This window comes from Rhinatrema bivittatum, chromosome 4 (assembly GCF_901001135.1).
Source record: "Rhinatrema bivittatum chromosome 4, aRhiBiv1.1, whole genome shotgun sequence".
Classification (NCBI taxonomy): Eukaryota; Metazoa; Chordata; class Amphibia; order Gymnophiona; family Rhinatrematidae; genus Rhinatrema; species Rhinatrema bivittatum.
In genome coordinates, this window is record NC_042618.1 from 179550383 (window position 1) to 179570945 (window position 20563).

General features: G+C 44.0%; 1 protein-coding gene across 2 annotated transcripts in view; it reads left to right on the top strand.

The window, feature by feature from the left end:
- Positions 1-20563, top strand: part of ABCA5 (ATP binding cassette subfamily A member 5) — a 510372-nt gene that overhangs the window by 218468 nt on the left and 271341 nt on the right. For both annotated transcript variants that reach the window (XM_029599288.1, XM_029599289.1), the window contains 4 exons: positions 3652-3771; positions 3873-4074; positions 6144-6313; positions 6413-6540. In XM_029599288.1, coding sequence (XP_029455148.1) covers positions 3652-3771; positions 3873-4074; positions 6144-6313; positions 6413-6540 — 620 coding nt within the window. The remainder of the gene's footprint in view (positions 1-3651; positions 3772-3872; positions 4075-6143; positions 6314-6412; positions 6541-20563) is intronic.

A 20563-nucleotide genomic window follows, 5' to 3' on the forward strand; every position in this document is an offset into this window, starting at 1 on the left:
CTCACTGAGGCTTACCTACATATCCTGATTCGGGACACTAATCAGAAGTTCCTGAGGTTCAAAATTCTGGGGCAGCATTTCCAGTTACGGGCTCTCCCCTTTGGGCTGGCCACGGCTCCACACACCTTCTCCAAGGTGATGGTGGTGGTGGCAGCGACTCTAGAAGGAGAGAGTGCTGGTCCACCTGTACCTCGACGATTGGTTGATCTGGGCAAAGTCAGAGGAGACCTGCACTCGGTCCGTGCTCTGGATGATGCAAGTGTTGAACTCGCTAGGATGGGTGGTCAACGGTTCTTACATCGCCCCATAATGTTTTTAAAGCCCCACCCTCCCTATAGCATTATACCTGTCCAAGCAACCCCTGTTAGACACACTTTCCACAAATTTTCCTCGTTTCTAAGTTATCCATGCTGCATGCTTGTTTTATGCGTTACCACGTTTCATTGTAAGAAATAAGAACCCCCCACTTATTTCATTTCTGTTCCCTGTAAACCAATGTGACATCACTGATCTAATGTCGGTATACAAAAATAAATAAAGAGCCATCTGTCCCCATCTCAATCTCTGGAGCATCTGGGTGACCGATTCGACACTTGAATGGGCAAGGTGTACCTCACTATGGACAGAATGTACAAATTGCAACAGCAAGTACTTTGCCTGCTACATCTTTGCCTCCCCAAAGTCTGGGATTATCTTCAGGTTTTGAGCTTCATGGCCTTGACGCTTTTGCACATATACGTTCATTGCAGTCAGCACTGTTATCCCGCTGGAATCTAGTGTCTGAGCAGTATCAGCTGCCATTGCTGCTGTCAAAACAGGCCAGGTACAGTCTGGCATGGTGGCTGTCAGAGGCCATCTTTCAGAAAGGAATGCCCCTCGAAGTCCCGGACTGGGTAATAGTGACAATAGATGTTAGCCTTCAGGGTTGGGGAGCGGTCTGCCTGGGTCATGCAGCCAGGGCGTCTGGTCCTTAGCGGAACAGACCTGGTCCATCAATCGTCTCGAGATGAGGGCAGTTTGCAAGACCCTGGAAGTGTATCTGCCTCATGTTCAGGGGAGAATGGTGTGTGTTTTCTCAGACAACGTGACTACGGTGGCCTATCTCAACCGACAGGGAGGAATCAAAAGCCATGCCATGGCTCGGGAAGCTCATCTGCTGTTTGCTTGGGCCGAGTGTCACCTAGAAGGATTCACAGCTTCTCACTTGGCAGGAGTGGACAACGTCCAGGCGTATTTCCTAAGTTGGTAGCAGCTGGGGAGTGGGAACTGTCCCCAGAAGTCTGGAATCACATTTGTGCCAGATCTCATGGCGACATGAGTCAACTCAAAGACAGTGTGGTTTCAGTCGCAGGAAGGAGTTAGGCTCGGTGGGGCTCAACGCTCTGGTGTGCAGTTGGTCGACGGAGATCCTTCTGTATGTTTTCCCCCATGGCCGCTCAAAGCTCGAGTCCTGCGGTGCATAGAAGAGTACCCGGACTCCAGAGTGGCCACATTGTCCCTGGTTCGCAAATCTGGTTCATCTGGCGGTGGACTAGCCCGTCTTCCGGGCCTGTTGCGCCAAGGTCCCATCTTTTCCAATTGGGAGGATTGCTTCTGTCTCACGGCTTGAGTTTTGAGAGGCAGAGGCTTCACTTGAAGGGATACTCGGAATCAGTAATTTTCACCCTTCTTCAGGCTAGGCATCCTTCTGCTTCCATGGTGTACGTCAGGGTGTGGAAGGTATTTGAGTCGTGGTGTGATCAGCAAGGCCTAGAGACGCTCTCAATAGCCATTCCGCATATTTTAGCTTTCCTGCAGCAGGGCCTGTCTAAGAGTTTAGCCTATAATTCCTTGCGGGTCCAGGTTTCGGCCCTGGGTTGTCTCAGGGGCTGGGTGCAGGATAAGCCGCTCGCGGGGTCATCCGATTTCTCAAAGATGTAAAACATTTGCTACCTCCAGTCCATAAAGTCTGTCCAAATTGGAATATTTAACCTAGTATTGCGGGCTCTTTGTGACCCTCCTTTTGAACCCTTAAGTCGGGCCACTCTGAAAGATCTTACATTGAAGACGATTTTCCTGGTAGTGATTTGTTTGGCCAGGCAGATTTCAGAACTTCAGGCTTTCTTGCCGTGGTCCTATCCTGTGTATTTCATCCAATAAAGTTTCCTTGCGTACGGTTCCATCCTTTTTACCGAAAGTTATCGGCCTTTCACGGGAACCAATTGGTGGAGTTGCCTGGGTTTCCGGATTGGTGCGAGATTCTTTATCGGGTAGGGACCTACATCTTTTAGATGTGTGCTGTGTCCTGCTCTGGTATTTGAAAGTCACAAATGCATTTCGGACCTCAGATCATCTTTTCGTGCTATTCAGGGGTCCCAGAAAAAGAGAGAAAGCTTTGAAGCCTACTTTAGCCTGGTGGTTGAAAGAGACAATTTGTTCAGTCTACATTGCAAAGGGCCATGCTATTCCGAATGGCTTGAAAGCTCATTCCACTAGAGTGCAAGTGCTTCTTGGGCGGAGTGCCAGTTGGTGTCTCCCGCAGAGATATGTAGGGCCGCGATTTGGTCCTCCTTACATACTTTCACCAGGCATTACTGTCTAGACTCATGGGAACCGGAGGACACGGGTTTTGGTGAAAGTGTTCTGAGAAGCGGGTCTTTCGGGTGCCCACCCGGTGTAGAGTGGCTTTGGTACATCCCATTGGTCTGGACTGATCTGGGGTATGAACAGGAAAGGAAAATTGATTCTTACCTGCTAATGTTTGTTCCTGGAATATCACAGATCAGTCCAGAGACCTGCCCCTGATTTCCGAAAGACTTATGGTACGATAGGTGTTTTCTGCAGAGCTTATTTCTGTATATAGCTGGATCTTGCAGACTGAAAGGTTTTTGGTTTCTTGGTTAGAGGTGAGGACTCCACTTCAGGGAGCTCTAACCCTAGTTTCCATGTTCGCCCTAGTGAGTGAGAAGCTGTTAGTGGAAGTTGGGAATTTGCCTCCATTTTTGCTTGAGTACAGGTCAATACTGAGGGAACTGCAAGTGGTACTCTTGGTTATGTAGCAGTGCCTGAAAAGTTTTTATTCTCTGCCTCCATCTGCTGGTAGGGATGCAAAACCCATTTGTCTGGACTGACCTGTGGTATTTCAAGAACGAAAATTAGCAGGTAAGAACCAATTTGCTTTTGAAAAATATCCCCTTAATGTAGGTCTGTTTTCTTCAGAAGTACCTGACTGGAAAGGAGCCTGAAACATAATGCATCACGGTTCTTAACATTAAAATAATGACTTCTTCAGCTTTCTTTTAATATACCATTCTCAATGGGAGGCTTGTGATAATAACAATGACCTCTGCAGGTGGATGTTATGGTGAAGTGGTTCCCAACCCTGTCCTGGGGACCCCCCAGTTAGTTGAGTTTTCAGGATATCCACAATGAATATGCATGAGAGAAAATTTGCATGTACATTTTCTCTCATGCATATTCATTGTGGAAATCCTGAAAACACGATTGGCTTGGGGGGGGGGGGGTCCCCAGGACAGGGTTGGGAACCACTGTAAGTGCATGGTGCCTTTGGCCTTACCTTAGCCCCTACTCTAACTCATAAATTATTTGATTCTAAACACAGACGTATAAAGCATGCATTTGGTAAGTGTGGATAACCATTTTTCTTACTAGAATTATTTTCTGACCTGGACAATCACTTGGACTTGGGTATTATCTCTTACGGTGTTTCTATGACTACTTTGGAGGATGTGTTCCTGAAGCTAGAAGCTGAGGCGGAAATTGATCAGTCAGGTGAGAAATTTGTCTACTGTTTCCTCTCAGTATGCCCTGTTCATTTGCCTGATTTTAAATAAAAAAATAGGATTCTTTGTTTTATTAATTTGCCTTTATAGAATACAGCATATTCAGTCAGCAACAGGTGGAAGAAGAAGGAAACATAAGTTTATTTAATGGAATGGAACAAAGCCTACTCATGTTTCCTGAGATCAGGTCTTCTCCAGCCAGCAATCCAGTGCTATGGAAGCGGCAGTTTGCTGCTGTGGCACGTTTTCATTCTCTCAACCTGAAACGTGAAAGTAAATCCATGGGAGCTGTGTAAGTAGGTTAAATTCCTTTGTCATTGCAGGTGTCTACATTGTTGTGGTCCATAATGGTTTAACGTTAAAGATCAAGGATACATTGTGCCACAAAACTGCAGTCTAAAATTACCTGCATAATAATTTTGGTTTCTAAAATTCTTTATCTTTATTAAAATTTCTTAATTGTCTAAGTTAAATGCTAGGTAATATATAAAATAAAATATTCAGAATTAAAAACAACAAAAAATAAAATACATAAAACCTTAAAAATTTTCAACCATAACCTCTTGACATTATATCCAATAAATACATACATAAAACATTTAAAGAATTTTTAACCATGGCTGATTGAGTTTATTTCCAAAGAAGTATTTTTTTGGCATTAGCAGCAATATGTCTGTTTGAAAAGATAAGTCTTAAGCATAGACTTAAATGTTTTTAAACAGTCCAGTTGCCTAATCTCTTCAGATAAGGAGTCCAAAAATTCAGAGTAGCAACAGAAAAAGCACATTCCAAAGTCACTGACAAACATACCTGATGAGCCGAAAGTATATCAAGCAATCCTCTCTTTTGCAATCTTAGAGCATGAGGAGGACAATAAAGTTGAACGAGTACATTTGCCCATGGTGATTTGTATTAGGATTGACTATAACAGAATTTTATACACTTTTAAAAATATAAACAAAACTCTAATTGTGCGAGATCTAAAGACCCTACAGTCCTATGTCCTTGCCTCGGCAGTAAAGATGGAGGATCCACATATGTTGCCTAAATCCCAGAAATTACATCAGTTGCATCTTTTCTTACCTATTCTAGAGATACATAAAACACTTGCATTACATTTTCTTCAGAATAATTTGTGAGTAGACAGCGTTTAGCTTTTTGTTGTAAATAAATTTAGGCCTACATTATCAATGCTGTTCCCATTGGCAAAGAATGGGAAAAAAGCCACAGTGAATCGTCCTGTAATGTTAAATGTACCAATACACCTGTTTCTTATATTTTGCTTCTTGAAATCCAAGCATTTTCCAGAGATCCATACTGCAGGGTCAAAAGTTCCACTATACATGCATTTAGGACAGAATTATACTGTCCAGTTACCTTAAACTAAGATGCTATTGAATCCAGATGTCACTTTTGTTACTGTGGACTGCTACAAACTGAGATTCATCATAGTAATAATTATTTACAGAATTAATTTCATGGCAGACAGAAAGGTCACCAAAATGTTGTAGGTGAGACTTTTAATTGGACTAACATAATAAACTTTTGACTAGTGGAACTGGAATAGGTATAGAGAAGGGCAACCAAAATAAGGGGGATAGAAGGGCTAAACAGGTTAGGGATATTCAGCCTACAGAAGAGATGACTGAAATGAAATATGATAGAAGACTATAAAATCATAAGTCAGGTAGGATTGCTAAATAGGAAATGGTAATTTACCCTTTCCAATAGTACTAGGACTAAGGGCTACCCCATAAATCTATTAATAGCACTTTTAAAACAAATCTTTGATGGTATTTTTTCACTCAGCACACAAACTCTGGAATTTGTTGCCAAAGAATGTGGTGAAAGCAGTTAGCGTAGCTCAGATTAAAATTCAGTCTAGACAAGTTCCTCAAGGACAAGTCCACCACTATTAGCCATGTAAGACTTGAGAAAGCCACTACTTATCCCTGGTTATAAGCAAGAAGGATTGGACTTGATGTTTGGGATCCTGCCAGATACTTGTGACCTGGATTGACCACTGTTGGAGTCAGAATACTAGGCTTGATGGGCCTTTGGTCTAACCCAGTATGGCATTTGTTATGTTCTTATGTTTTAAGAGCTATGCTGCCTTCATATTGTCAAAGGCTGGAGTCTGGATCCATCAGATTGTATTAATCAGCTCATTTTGCTTTTACTTGATCAAAGATGCAACCCTCTCAAATTAGTCAGAAGTGTATTAAGATAATCCAATAAAAACTCTTACCCACAAATTGTTTGTTAACCTTTTATTTCTCCATATCCAACTGGACTAACATGGCAGCCACATGACTTTATTCATGATCTTTAGGTGACTCCACATTCTTTTTTTTTTTTCAGGCTGTTACTTCTTTTGATTTTTCTAGCAATCCAGGTTTTCATGTTTGTAATGCATCATTACTTTCAAAGTTCTGTGGCTCCTATCAAACTTTCTCCAAATCTGTATTTCTTAAAACCTGGGCAAAGAAGCCGCCAACTCCAAACAAGTCTCCTGCTTCAGAACAATACAGGTAAAGTGTGTCTTGTATATTCCTACATAACTATGGGAATATCGATTTGTGCAAAAGGAAATAAAGCATTGTGACTTACTTTCCCCTTGCTAACTCAAGGTTCAAGTATTGATGATCTCATCGATTCCTTGACCAAACAAAAGATAAAAGTAGAGCTAATTAATGGAAGTGACTATCTGTCTTCAGCGCCACACAATGCAGCACTAAAGGTACTTCATTCAGAGAAGGTATGATAACTTTAATTTATACTTCTATTATAATTTATTAACTTTGTGACTGTACTTGGCCCAAGATTATAGTGACAACAACTTGTTGGTTTCCCTTCCCAGGTGGCTAAGTGAGATATAGACAGGCAATGTTGAGAAACATTTTAGCAGGTGAAGAATATAACTCAGCTTAAGATGTGGCATTCTGTAGTGAAATTACTGGGAGGACAAAATAATGCATTTTGTCACAGAAATGGTGGTGGGAAACATAGAACAACCTTCCAGTGGAAGCAAAATAAGACCTAGAATTTAAGAGAGCATGGGTTCCCTGTAAGTACCCAGATCAGTCCAGACTCCTAGTTTTTGCATCCCCTCTAGCAGATGGAGACAGAGAAAGTTTTACTGACACTGCCACTTAAGCTGATGTGCCACCTGAAGGCCCTCAGTATTTCTCTGTCTCCAGCAGATGGTGGAGGTGCAAAGCTTGCAGTCTGAGTTAAAAAAAGAAAAAGAAAAAAAGAAAAGAAAATATAATAAGGAGAACTGCAATTTTCAGCAGTACTGGCCTCCCAGAGGGTTGCTAGGTCCTGCTGGAGCCATCCCTTCTGGTACTTGAAGCGGACGAGCAGGGGGTCAGGGAACCTTATGTAGCTCGCTACCTTTTTTCGCCAGATAGGGCTAAAACCCGAGGAGCCTGGATCACTTGCCCTAAGAGACCAATGGAACCTGCAGCCATTGTAAGGGAAATACTTTCTTTGTTAAAGTTTATCATTTAAAAAAAAAAAAAAAAGAGAAAGTACAAAGAGGAGATTTTTTTTAGAGCAGTCATGGGTTGTTAAGAGTCAGTGCATATCCAGTCCCAGCGCTGCTATCTCCTCATTTGGGTAGCTATAGTTATATATTCCCTTCTCTCCAGCACTTCCTTTCTCTCCCTGCCCAGCGCCAAGTTTGCCTTCTGTTACGACTGTCGCTGCCCACCGTCTCCACTCCGCCCTCCTTACCTCTCCGGCGACTCCTCCTGCGGTTGACGGACGTTTGGCTGCCGCGGCGTCTGCCTGCCGTCCTCTCTGGCGTCCGCGGACCGGCTTGGGTGCTGCCTCCCGCCATGCTGTTCAACTGCCTTAGGATGCGCACGCCGCGCGGCCCTGCTTCAAGTACCTTCAGTGGGGCCCCCCTGTGATAACGTCATGCATCCAGGATACAAAAGGCCTACGCGATTGCTAGCTAATCGAGTTAGCAAAGGTTTCCTAACGGATGGGATTCACTCTCTCTACCTTGCAACTCTGCCTCCTTTGGACCTACTCCATTTGGGATACCCGCTCCTCGGGGGCCTCTCTCTCTCTCTTATATTTCAGGTCGCAGTGGAACCGGTACTCGCTCCTCGAGGGCCCATGTTCCTGGACTCGCTACTTGGACTCCACTTCTGCCAGGAAGACACCGCTGCCTATAACATCTGTGAGTTACCATCTCTGTCTCTCAGAGCTATTCCCTGGAACCAGGAACTCGCTCCTCGAGGGCCTGCCTTTACTCCAGCTCCTGTGCTCCACACTGAGAGACCGCTGCATGAGTACATTACCAATGGAGGCTCTATTCCTGAACTCTGCATATCTTGCTACTATTCACAATATCAGTTCTCTCTATTACAGCACAGCCATTGTGGGATCGCTGTTCCAGAGCCTGAGGGACTACAAGCCCAACCGGGCTACTTTCCAGCTCACTACTGCCACCTCTGGTGGTTCACCTATCCTGTATAATAAAAGAACTAGTGTGTGTGTGTCTCCTATGCTGAGCCTGACCTGTGGCCCCTCATGGGACCTCCCCCGTGGGCGTGGTCACAAATAACAACATCTTCCTGCCCGACATCGATTTAAATGCCGCATGGGGCAACTTGTTCGGCTTGCTGGAGACTGGCATGCGCGTCTCTTGAGCAATGGTCTATGTGCCTGATGCCTCCCTGGTGGGAAGGGGCCTTTGGGGAACAAGGCAGGGGAAAAGTCGGGCAGGCGCCATGAGCCTGGAAGGCTCTTGCCGGCGCGACAGGTCTCCGACAATCCTTTCCTGCTGAGCGCAGGAACGGCGGCCATTTTGACAAAGTTTACTCCTGTGCGGGCTGCGGAGGGATTTCCCTCCTCCTTTATCTCCAGAGGTGCGGACCTCTGGGGGAGGTCCAGATGCCAAAGGGGCCCCTGGGGAGACTCTGCTTCTTCCTTCTCCTTGGATTTTTTGCTTTTACTGCATAAGGCCTATAAGGCCAGGAAGACTGCACAGCACAAAACTAAGGAGCCTCTGGTGAGGCCGGCAAAGAGGTCCAGGTCCTCTGGGGATGTGGGGTCCACTAGGGTCCTGAGGGCCTTGGCGCCACCGTCCACTGTGCTAGCTCTTTGGACACTTCTGACAAGAATGATCACCAGCTGGATCCTCAGGAATCAGTTATGGGGGTGGTTGAGCAGGACCTGGTTCGGGCAGTATCGAAGAGCACGGCAGTCAAGGGAGATGATCCTAAGGTGGTGCAATTGTTTCACAAGGAGGAGCTGAGTCCTCTCATACCCGCGGTTCTGGAGGAACTGGGCATAGAGATCGCTCAAGAGGATTCTGAATTGGGAGCAGTAGACCCCGTCATGGTTGGCCTCCAGGGTCCAGCCAGATCCTTTCCTTTCCATAAGTCGGTTAGCGCTTTACTATTCAGGGAGTGGGATACTCCAGACACAGGTTAAAAGGTCAGCAGTGCTATGGATAGGTTGCATCATAAGAACATAAGAAAATGCCATACTGGGTCAGACCAAGGGTCCATAAAGCCCAGCATCCTGTTTCCAACAGTGGCCAATCCAGGCCATAAGAACCTGGCAAGTACCCAAAAACAAAGTCTATTCCATGTTACCATTGCTAATGGCAGTGGCTATTCTCTAAGTGAACTTAATAGCAGGTAATGGACTTCTCCTCCAAGAAGTTATCCAATCCTTTTTTAAACACTGCTATACTAACTGCACTAACCACATCCTCTGGCAACAAATTCCAGAGTTTCATTGTGCGTTGAGTAAAAAAGAACTTTCTCCGATTAGTTTTAAATGTGCCCCATGCTAACTTCATGAAGTGCCCCCTAGTCTTTCTACTATCCGAAAGAGTAAATAACCGATTCACATCTACCCGTTCTAGACCTCTCATGATTTTAAACACCTCTATCATATCCCCCCCTCAGCCGTCTCTTCTCCAAGCTGAAAAGTCCTAACCTCTTTAGTCTTTCCTCATAGGGGAGCTGTCCCATTCCCCTTATCATTTTGGTAGCCCTTCTCTGTACCTTCTCCATCGCAATTATATCTTTTTTGAGATGCGGTGACCAGAATTCTACACAGTATTCAAGGTGCGGTCTCACCATGGAGCGATACAGAGGCATTATGACATTTTCCATTTTATTCACCATTCCCTTTCTAATAATTCCCAACATTCTGTTTGCTTTTTTGACTGCCACAGCACACTGAACCGACAATTTCAATGTGTTATCCACTATGACGCCTAGATCTCTTTCTTGGGTTGTAGCACCTAATATGGAACCCAACATTGTGTAATTATAGCATGGGTTATTTTTCCCTATATGCATCACCTTGCACTTATCCACATTAAATTTCATCTGCCATTTGGATGCCCAATTTTCCAGTCTCACAAGGTCTTCCTGCAATTTATCACAATCTGCTTGTGATTTAACTACTCTGAACAATTTTGTGTCATCTGCAAATTTGATTATCTCACTCATCGTATTTCTTTCCGGATCATTTATAAATATATTGAAAATTAAGGGTCCCAATACAGATCCCTGAGGCACTCCACTGCCCACTCCCTTCCACTGAGAAAATTGTCCATTTAATCCTACTCTCTGTTTTCTGTCTTTTAGCCAGTTTGCAATCCACGAAAGGACATCGCCACCTATCCCATGACTTTTTACTTTTCCTAGAAGCCTCTCATGAGGAACTTTGTCAAATGCCTTCTCAAAATCCAAGTATACTACATCTACCGGTTCACCTTTATCCACATGTTTATTAACTCCTTCAAAAAAGTGAAGCAGATTTGTGAGGCAAGACTTGCCCGTAAAGCCATGCTGACTTTGTTCATTAAACCATGTCTTTCTATATGTTCTGTGATTTTGATGTTTAGAACACTTTCCACTATTTTTTCATTACCCATGAAAACCTTCTCCATTACGGGTACCTCCCCAACATCCTCTTCAGTAAACACCGAAGCAAAGAAATCATTTAATCTTTCCGCGATGGCCTTATCTTCTCCATGCCGTCAGAGACAAGGCTTGAAGGTTGGGATGTCGTAGGCACCCATCGTTTTGTGTGATCAGAAGCGGGTCCTTTCCCAAGGGAATGTGCCTGCGGATGGAGAGGTCCTGAAGTATTGGAAACCACACTTGGCGTGGCCAGTGAGGTGCTATCAGGATCATGGTTCCCTTGTCCTGACGCAACTTCACGAGAGTCTTCGAGAGAAGAGGGAGTGGAGGGAATGCGTAATGCAGACCGGTTGCCCAAGAGAGAGAGAACGTGTCTCTTGGTTGAGAGAGTTTGCTGCGAATGAGAGAGCAGTAGTTCTCCACTTTGCGGTTTTGTGGAGACGCAAAGAGGTCTATCCGAGGATATCCCCATTGTTGGAAGATGGAGTCCGCTACCGAGGGGTTGAGAGACCACTCGTGCGGTTGAAACACGCGACTCAGCTTGTCTGCTAGGACATTGTCCACTCCCGGCAACCAGGTGGCTCTGAGGTACATCGAACGGGAGAGAGCTTCCGCCTAAATCTGCGCAGCTTCCTGACACAGAAGGAATTAGCCCGTGCCTCCTTGTCTGTTGATGTACCACATCACCACCTGGTTGTCCGTCTGAATCAGGATGACTTGATTTGAGAGGCGATCCTGAAAGGCCCTGAGAGCGTATCTGATTGCTCGAAGTTCCAGGAAATTTATTTGGTGTTTGGCTTCCTCTGGAGACCAAGAGCCTTGTGTCTGCAGATTGGCTACATGGGCTCCCCACCCGAGGTTGGAAGCGTCGATTTGTGAGGCAAGACTTGCCCTGGGTAAAGCCATGCTGACTTTGTTCCATTAAACCATGTCTTTCTATATGTTCTGTGATTTTAATGTTTAGAACACTTTCCACTATTTTTCCTGGCACTGAAGTCAGGCTAACCGGTCTGTAGTTTCCCGGATCCATTGCCGGAAAATGCGCTTGACCTTCTCAAGGTCCCAAAGGTGGATACCTCAGTTTTGTTGGTTACCAAGAAGACCATTCTGGTTATTGGTGCTACAGCTTTGAAGGACCTTCAGGACAGGAAGCTGGAAGTGCACCTCAAAAAGATTTTTGAGGTGTCTGCCCTTGGTGCTCGGGCGGCTATGTGTAGCAGTTTTATGTTGAGAGCCGGTCTTCGCTGGGTGCAGCAGTAACAAATGGACAAGTCTTTGAGTCTGAGTCTCTACAGGCAGAATGGCTGGAAGCCATTGTGGTGTAAAGTGCGGATGCATTGTATGATCTTTTCAAAACCTTTTCCAGGACCATGATGTTGGCCGTTTCAGCCCAGAGGCTTCTCTAGCTGAGGAATTTGTGGAAGTCTGCGAAACAAGTTCCTGGATGGAATAAATGATAGTTTTATGGAGCAATTGGTTCAGGAACCGACAAGAGAGGGAGCAATGTTAGATCTAATTCTCAGTGGAGTACAGGATTTGGTGAGAGAGGTAATGGTAGTGGGGCCGCTTGGCAATAGTGATCATAATATGATCAAATTTGAATTAATGACTGGAAGGGGTTAGTAAGCAAATCCTCGGCTCTCGTGCTAAACTTTCAAAAGGGAAACTTTGAGAAAATGAGAAAAATAGTTTGAAAAAAACTGAAAGGAGCAGTATCGTTAAAAAAATACCATCCTAGAAGCACAGTGCAGAAGTATTCCACACGTTAAGAAGGCAAAAAACAATTACCAGCATGGTTAAAAGGGGAGGTGAAAGAAGCTATTTTAGCCAAAAGATCTTCATTCAAAAATTGGAAGAAGGATCCAACAGAAGAAAATAGGATAATGCATAACCATTGGCAAGTTAAATGTAAGACATTGATAAGAGAAGCTAAGAGAGAATTTGAAAAGAAGTTGGATGTAGAGGCAAAAACTCACAGTAAAAACTTTTTAAAATATATCCGAAGCAGAAAGCCTGTGAGGGAGTCAGTTGGACCGTTAGATGATCAAGGGGTTAAAGGGGCACTTATTGTTGGGGAGGTACCCGTACCAGAGAAGGTTTTCAAGGGTAATGATTCAGATGGACTGAACCAAATCATGGTGAACCTAGAAGATGTGGTAGGCCTGATTGACAATCTAAAGTCACCTGGACCAGATGGTATACACCCCAGAGTTCTGTAGGAACTAAAAAATGAAATCTCAGACCTATTAGTAAAAATTTGTAACCTATCATTAAAATCATCCATTGTTCCTGAAGACTGGAGGGTGGCTAATGTAACCCCAATATTTTTAAAAGTGCTCCAGGGGCGATCCGGTAAACTACAGACCAGTTAGCCTGACTTTAGTGCCAGGAAAAATAGTGGAAAGTGTTCTAAATATCAAAATCACAGAACATATAGAAAGACATGGTCTAATGGAACAAAGTCAGCATGGCTTTACCCAAGGCAAGTCTTGCCTCACAAATCTGCTTCACCTTTTTGAAGGAGTTAATAAATATGTAGATAAAGGTGAACCGGTAGATGAGGTGTATTTGGTTTTTCAGAAGGTGTTTGACAAAGTTCCTCATGAGAGGCTTCTAGGAAAAGTAAAAAGTCATGGGCTAGGTGGCAATGTCTTTTGTGGATTACAAACTGGATAAAATATAGGAAACAGAGAGTAGGATTAAATGGACAATATTCTCAGTGGAAGGGAGTGGGCAGTGGAGTACCTCAGGGATCTGTATTGGGACCCATACTTTTCAATATATTTATAAATGATCTGGAAAGAAATATGATGAGTGAGGTAATAACATTTTCAAATGATACAAAATTGTTCAGAGTAGTTAAATCACAAGCAGATTGTGATAAATTGCAGGAAGACCTTGTGAGACTGGAAAATTGGGCATCCAAATGGCAGATGAAATTTAATGTGGATAAGTGCAAGGTGATGCATATAGGGAAAAATAACCCATGCTATAATTACACAATGTTGGGTTCCATATTAGGTGCTACAACCCAAGAAAGAGATCTAGGCGTCATAGTGGATAACACATTGAAATCGTCGGTTCAGTGTGCTGTGGCAGTCAAAAAAGCAAACAGAATGTTGGGAATTATTAGAAAGGGAATGGTGAATAAAATGGAAAATGTCATAATGCCTCTGTATCGCTCCATGGTGAGACCGCACCTTGAATACTGTGTAGAATTCTGGTCACCGCATCTCAAAAAAGATATAATTGTGATGGAGAAGGTACAGAGAAGGGCTACCAAAATGATAAGGGGAATGGGACAGCTCCCCTATGAGGAAAGACTAAAGAGGTTAGGACTTTTCAGCTTGGAGAAGAGACGGCTGAGGGGGGGGATATGATAGAGGTGTTTAAAATCATGAGAGGTCTAGAACGGGTAGATGTGAATCGGTTATTTACTCTTTCGGATAGTAGAAAGACTAGGGGGCACTTCATGAAGTTAGCATGGGGCACATTTAAAACTAATCGGAGAAAGTTCTTTTTCACTCAACACACAATTAAACTCTGGAATTTGTTGCCAGAGAATGTGTTAGTGCAGTTAGTGTAGCTGTGTTTAAAAAAGGATTGGATAAGTTCTTGTCTTAGAAAATAGCCTATTACTAGCAATAATAATATGGAATAGCCTTAGTTTTGGGGTACTTGCAAGGTTCTTTTGACCTGGATTGGCCACTGTTGGAATCAGGATGCTGGGCTTGATGGACCCTTGGTCTGACCCAGTATGGCATGTTCTTATGTATAGAGAATTAGTAAGCCGGTTAATGAAGGTGACCATAAAGCCAACATCATGGTCTGATCATAGCCCGGTGTGGTTAGAAATGTACTTCCCTAATTATGAATTGGGCCAATGGAGACTTAATGATAGCTTTCTAGATGACGAATCTTATGCTGGAAAATGCAGAGCTGATATATTGGAATACTTGGAATTTAATATCACAACAGAAACTTCCCTTATAGTAATCTGGGACTGCTTGAAAGCAGTAATGCTGAGCAAATTGATAGCTAGGGCTTCTTATGTTAAAAAGGGGTCATACCAAGAAATAAAGGACTTATTGAAACAATTAGTTCAATACTAACAGCTTCATAAGAAAGATCCCTCACAAATTAACCGGAGTAAAGTAAAAGCATGCATATCCCAATTATTAGAGCTAGAGGCTGCCAAGATAGTGCACAATATGGATCATGTCAAACAGATCTATTTTGAAGAAGGAAACAAAGCAGGCAGAATTTTAGCCAATAAATTGAAAGCAAAACATCTACATAATACAATAACTAAAATTAAAGACAAAAACGGAGCTATTTTAACAGCTGATAATGATAACCAACAATGCTTCCTCTGCTTCTACTAAGAATTATATATGGCCAATTCCAATATTAAACAAGATGCTATAGATAAGTTCCTGGAAGGTATTACCCTTCCGATCTTGACTGAGGCTCAATCTTTATTCCTCAATAAGGACATCTCCCCTCAGGAAGTAGTTATGGTAATTAAACAGCTTAAGCTAAATAAGTCTCAAGGCCTGAATGGCTTCATGGCTCATTTTTATCAGTGCTTTATAAATGATTTAATTACCCCTTTGACTAAAATGTATAATATGTTATGATGTGAGGGCTCCCTGCTACAAAATTCTAATCTGGCTGGAGTCTCAGTTATAGCTAAACCTGGAAGAGATCCCATGATTTGTGGGTTGTACCGCCCTATATCTCTCTTTAATATAGATTTAAAATTGCTTGCTAAAATTTTAGCTAATAGACTTAACAGTTTCATAGCAAATATTATACATCTATACCAAGCTGAATTCGTTCCTGGCCGTATGGCCTCCAATATCATCCGTAAAATTTTGAACTTCATATGGTGAGCAAAACAACAACAGATCCCATTTCTACTTATGGCCATGGATGCCAAAAAGGCATTTCACGTAGTAGATTGGCCTTACCTATTTAATGTACTTCAGAAAATGCGATTCAGCCCTTTTTTTTATCCTTACCTGGCTCCTTAAGTTAAGAACATAAGAACATAAGAAAATGCCATACTGGGTCAGACCAAGGGTCCATCAAGCCCAGCATCCTGTTTCCAACAGTGGCCAATCCAGGCCATAAGAACCTGGCAAGTACCCAAAAACTAAGTCTATTCCATGTTACCATTGCAAATGGCAGTGGCTATTCTCTAAGTGAACTTAATAGCAGGCAATGGACTTCTCGAACTTATCCAATCCTTTTTTAAACACAGCTACACTAACTGCACTAACCACATCCTCTAGCCCTAATCCTGTGTGATGAGGTCGGGCAAGGTGCCTAGGTGGATGGGCTCCTGGACTTGACAGGTCACGGAGGATAGGAAACCAGACCTGTTGCGGCCAATGCAGGGCGATGAGGATCATGGAGCCTCGGTCCTGCTGTAGTTTCATGAGAGTCTTGGCTATGAGCGGGATCAGAGGGTATGCATACAGGAAGCCTGCACTCCAGAAATGGGTGAAGGCATCCACTGCTGGTCCCTTCCCTTGTGCAGGTACTAGAAACGGTCCACCTTGTGGTTCTGCAAGGATGCAAAGAGATCCACATCTGGCTGACCCCACTGGCAGAAGATTCTGTTCGCTACATAGGGGTTTAGGGACCACTCGTGGGGGTGGATTGTCCGACTGAGGCAGTCTGCCACCACATTCTTGGTCCTTGCCGGGTAGATGGCACGCAGGAGCATGGAACATGACAGGGCCCAGGCCCAAATCTGTGCTGCCTCTTGGCCTGTGCCCCCGTTTGTTCACATACCACATGGCCTCTTGGTTGTCCATCTGGATCAAGATGACCCTGTTGGACAGGCAGTCCTGGAATGAGCAGAGTGCACACCACATCACCCAGAGTTCCAGGAAGTTTATCTGGCAGCTCGCCTCGGCTTTCAACCACACCCCTTGCTTGTGAAGGCCGTTGACATGGGCCCCCCAGCCTAGGTTGGAGGCAACAGTGGTCAAGATCACTTGAGCAGTCAGGGGCTGAAAAGGAAGTCCCTTGCTCAGGTTGGATTCCTGTCCCACCAGGTGAGGGAGAGCTGGAGAGGTTCGGTTATCCAGACCAGTGCAGAAAGTTCTTGAGAGGCTTGGTGCCACGGAGACCACAGAGTCCACTACGAGACCCTCATGGCTAGGTGAGCCATTGGGGTGACGTGTACCAACAAGGCCATGTGACCCACAACTTCAGAAGCAGGTGGGCAGAGGCCGTTGGCTAGAGATGGATGGACCTGGCTAGCCCTGCCAGGATGTCTATGCATTCGCTAGGAAGGAACGCCTTGGCTACCACGGTGTCCAGATCCGCCCCGATGAAGCTCAGACACTGGGATGGAGACAGCTGGGATTTCGGGTAGTTTACAAGGAATCCCAGCAATTGGAGGAGTCTCATTGTCCTGTAAAGGGATTGAAGAGCTCCTTCCCTTGAAGAACTCTTGATGAGCCAATCGTCCAGATATGGGAACACATACATCCTTGTTCCGGCGCCAATGTGCTCCCACCACTGCCAGGCACTTTGTGAAGACCCTGGGTGTGGAGGCTAGCCCGAAGGGGAGAACCCTGTACTGGAAGTACCGCTGGCCTACTACGAAGCGCAGATATTTCCAATGAGGTGGAAAGATGGCAATGTGTGCATAGGCATCCTGTAGGTCGAGAGACCCAGTCTCCTTGATGCAGAAGCGGTAGTAATGAACCCAAGGATGACATTTTAAACACTCTCTCTGGAGAGACTTGTTTAAGACCGCCTGTTTTCTTTGCAATGAGAAAATACCAGGAGTAGAATCCCCGGCCACGCTGAGCCCAGGGAACCGATTCTATAGCTCTGGACTGTAAAAGGGCCGAGAGTTCTAGCTTGAGGGTCATTGTGTGTTCCACGAGGCTCCACGCTGGAGAGGGTGGGGAGTCTAAGGGAACATTGAGAAGGTTCAGGTGGTAACCCCATGCTACAATGGACAACACTCATCAGTCGGTGGTGATTGGGAACCAGTTGTTTGCGAATAGGCAGAGTCGGCCTCCCATCGGTGGATCAGACGGTGCAGGTACAGGGGTTAGGCTGCTGCTCTCTCTGTGCCAGTCAAAAGCCAGCTGCAGGGCTAGGCTGTTTGGCTGAGCCCTAGGCACTCTTAGATTGATTCTTAAGGGATAAGACTCTGGGGAATTTGTAGTACCTAGCATGATAAGCAGTTAGTTAGATTGCCTCTATAATCTAAAAAGCTGATTGCTTCATAGTTCTATGATTTTTATTTTTTTTTCACACTTCTCCTTCTCATTAATGTGGGCTAGTACTTTGGAATCTTCTTAGCCTCAGTATTGGGTGTATTAATGTTTTGTATTGTTATTAATTTCTCTTATTTCTTGTTTTATTTCATTGTAAAAATTATATAAACTGAATAAACAAAAAGATGGGATTTTTGCATCGATAAGCAGGGCTGAATTAGCCAAGATATGGGTTGACATCATCCAGCGGCACCAAATAGCTCTACTGCTGATATCAGGAATTTTTTGTCTGAGCATAAGTACAGACGTGTGCTTAGTCTCTCCATATTTTTCTCTCAATCTGAACTTTTTTCTTCATAATTAGATTTATTTATACTTCTTATTTGCCTCGCTGCCTCAGCAGTACACACAACAGCATTTTTTGGTGCTACACACAAAAAAAGTTTCTTGCCTTCTCAAGATATCTGGCAAAAAGAAACGAACTGTGAGTGGTTTTAAGAACTGCATTTACAGTAAGGTAATGTCCCTCACGGACAGATACCAACTGTTACCGTTTCCTGAGCCAGAACACAACTAGGCAAACTGGGACAAATTTCCCTATGCATCAAATACGCTGGGATATGTAAAATGGATGAACTGCGTAAGTCTCTTTGAAATCGCAATTGGTCCTCCTTCTATAGTACAGCATCATGTACCCTACCGGGAAATGAGTTAAGCAGGAGCTTCTCAAAAACTCTGCTTTTGATAAAACAGCCCGAAGCATCAGTATGGAGCAATGTGACTTGCCCTATGTCAAAGAAGAAGCAGCATCATTCTACAGAGCCATCAGGGTGGCCTTCATCGAAAAAGCATTGGTCTTTATCATCTTCTACTGAATGGTGCACCATCACTGAATGGTGCATCAGCATACCACATGAGCACCATTAATGCATGGAGCACCAGAACTGTCGACATGGTGAATCGGCACCGTTAATGAAGATGCATGATGCACAATGCTGGTAATTCAGTGATGCAAGGAATTCTACTACCACCTAATGTGCCATTGGCAAACTACTGTTTGGCATCGTCAGTGTGCTTGAAGCAAGTCTATTTGGTGCCATCGAAGCATAAGCCTCAGCTTCTCAAAAACAAAAAGCCGACTCCATCAATGCATCATACAATGCATATAGCTCCAGACTGTGCTCCATGTGCCAAACTACCAACACAACTTTATGCTGGTCACCCAAGATCAGGAACAGAGGATGATGTACTCTCTCTACCCACTCCAATCAAGAACTCTTACTCCATTAAGATTACTGGCAGAAGGTCTGCATCTAAAAATGCCAAATCCAGTATGTTCTTTGGTACCACTTACTTCAAACAGACCTCATGCAAAGCCAGGAACACATCCTAGTCTCTGAAGAGGATGTTCCACCGCCCGCTTCAGGTCAAAGGACACATTGGCCATTTGAACAGGTTATGGATTGAGGAAACTCCTTACTTCTGTGACTAAGGAGAAATAAGGTACTTTCCAGCCTCTTCTCTCCAGTAATCCTACTGTAATCTCACAAGACAGAGACCCAGTCTCGCCCATTAAGGTAAATCCATCATAGGAACCTCTGATGAGGGTCTCTTCATCATGTCCAGTACCTGAATGTAATCAACTCTGAAAGTGCCTGAAAAGCAGAATATAAAATAAAAAAACTCATTCAATTGCAGTGGAGTCCAGCTGTTCAGAGATTGCAGATCAGAGCTATTTCCCTCTGAGACAACTGAGGGATCCTCCCCCCTCCTTGATTCATCAACTTCATCATTAGGGTCCTGGGTTAGTGTTGCCACACCATTGGGTTCTGAAGAGGATTATACAAGAATACCCTCTGACCCACTTCCAGATCCTCCTGAGCATACCTCTCTCCCTGAAGATCTATCTTACTCAAAATGTTTTGAGAAATTGGAAAAAATGCTCAGATTGAATGCATGCAAAGATGGAAGTCTTTGGTAGACTACAAATTTTAGATACTGTCAGAGCCAGAAGCTATATCAGTTCACAACATTCTACAATAGCTGCAGATGTGAATATAGGAAAACCTCATCTTGTATGTCTATGGAAAGGAAGTTAGATCTCAAATATAAAATGCAGATATTGCCTGAATTTGAAATTGTCTAATTATCTCATCAATCTGTTGTCATAGAATCCACCCTGAAAAAGACAAAGAAAACAAGAATTTATTTGAATTTGCCTCCAAGGAAGAATCCCAGACTGCTTGACAATTTTGGAAAGAAAGTTTTTCAGATCTCCATGCTAACTGCACGTATCTCTGCTCACCAATTCTACATGGTATGATATCTAAACGACTATATACAAAAGTTAAAACCATTTCTCAACCAACCAAAGGTGGAAATGATTATTCACAGCCACTTATAGATAAGGAAGATTGCATACACCAGGGTTCCCAAACCTGTCCTGGGGACCCCACAGCCAGGCGGGTTTTCAGGATATCCACAATGAATATGCATGAGATAAATTTACATATGCTGGCTCCATGGTATGCAAATGTATCTCATGCATATTCATTGTGGATATCCTGAAAACCCGGCTGACTGTGGGGTCCCCAGGACAGGTTTGGGAAGCCCTGGCATATACCATCTT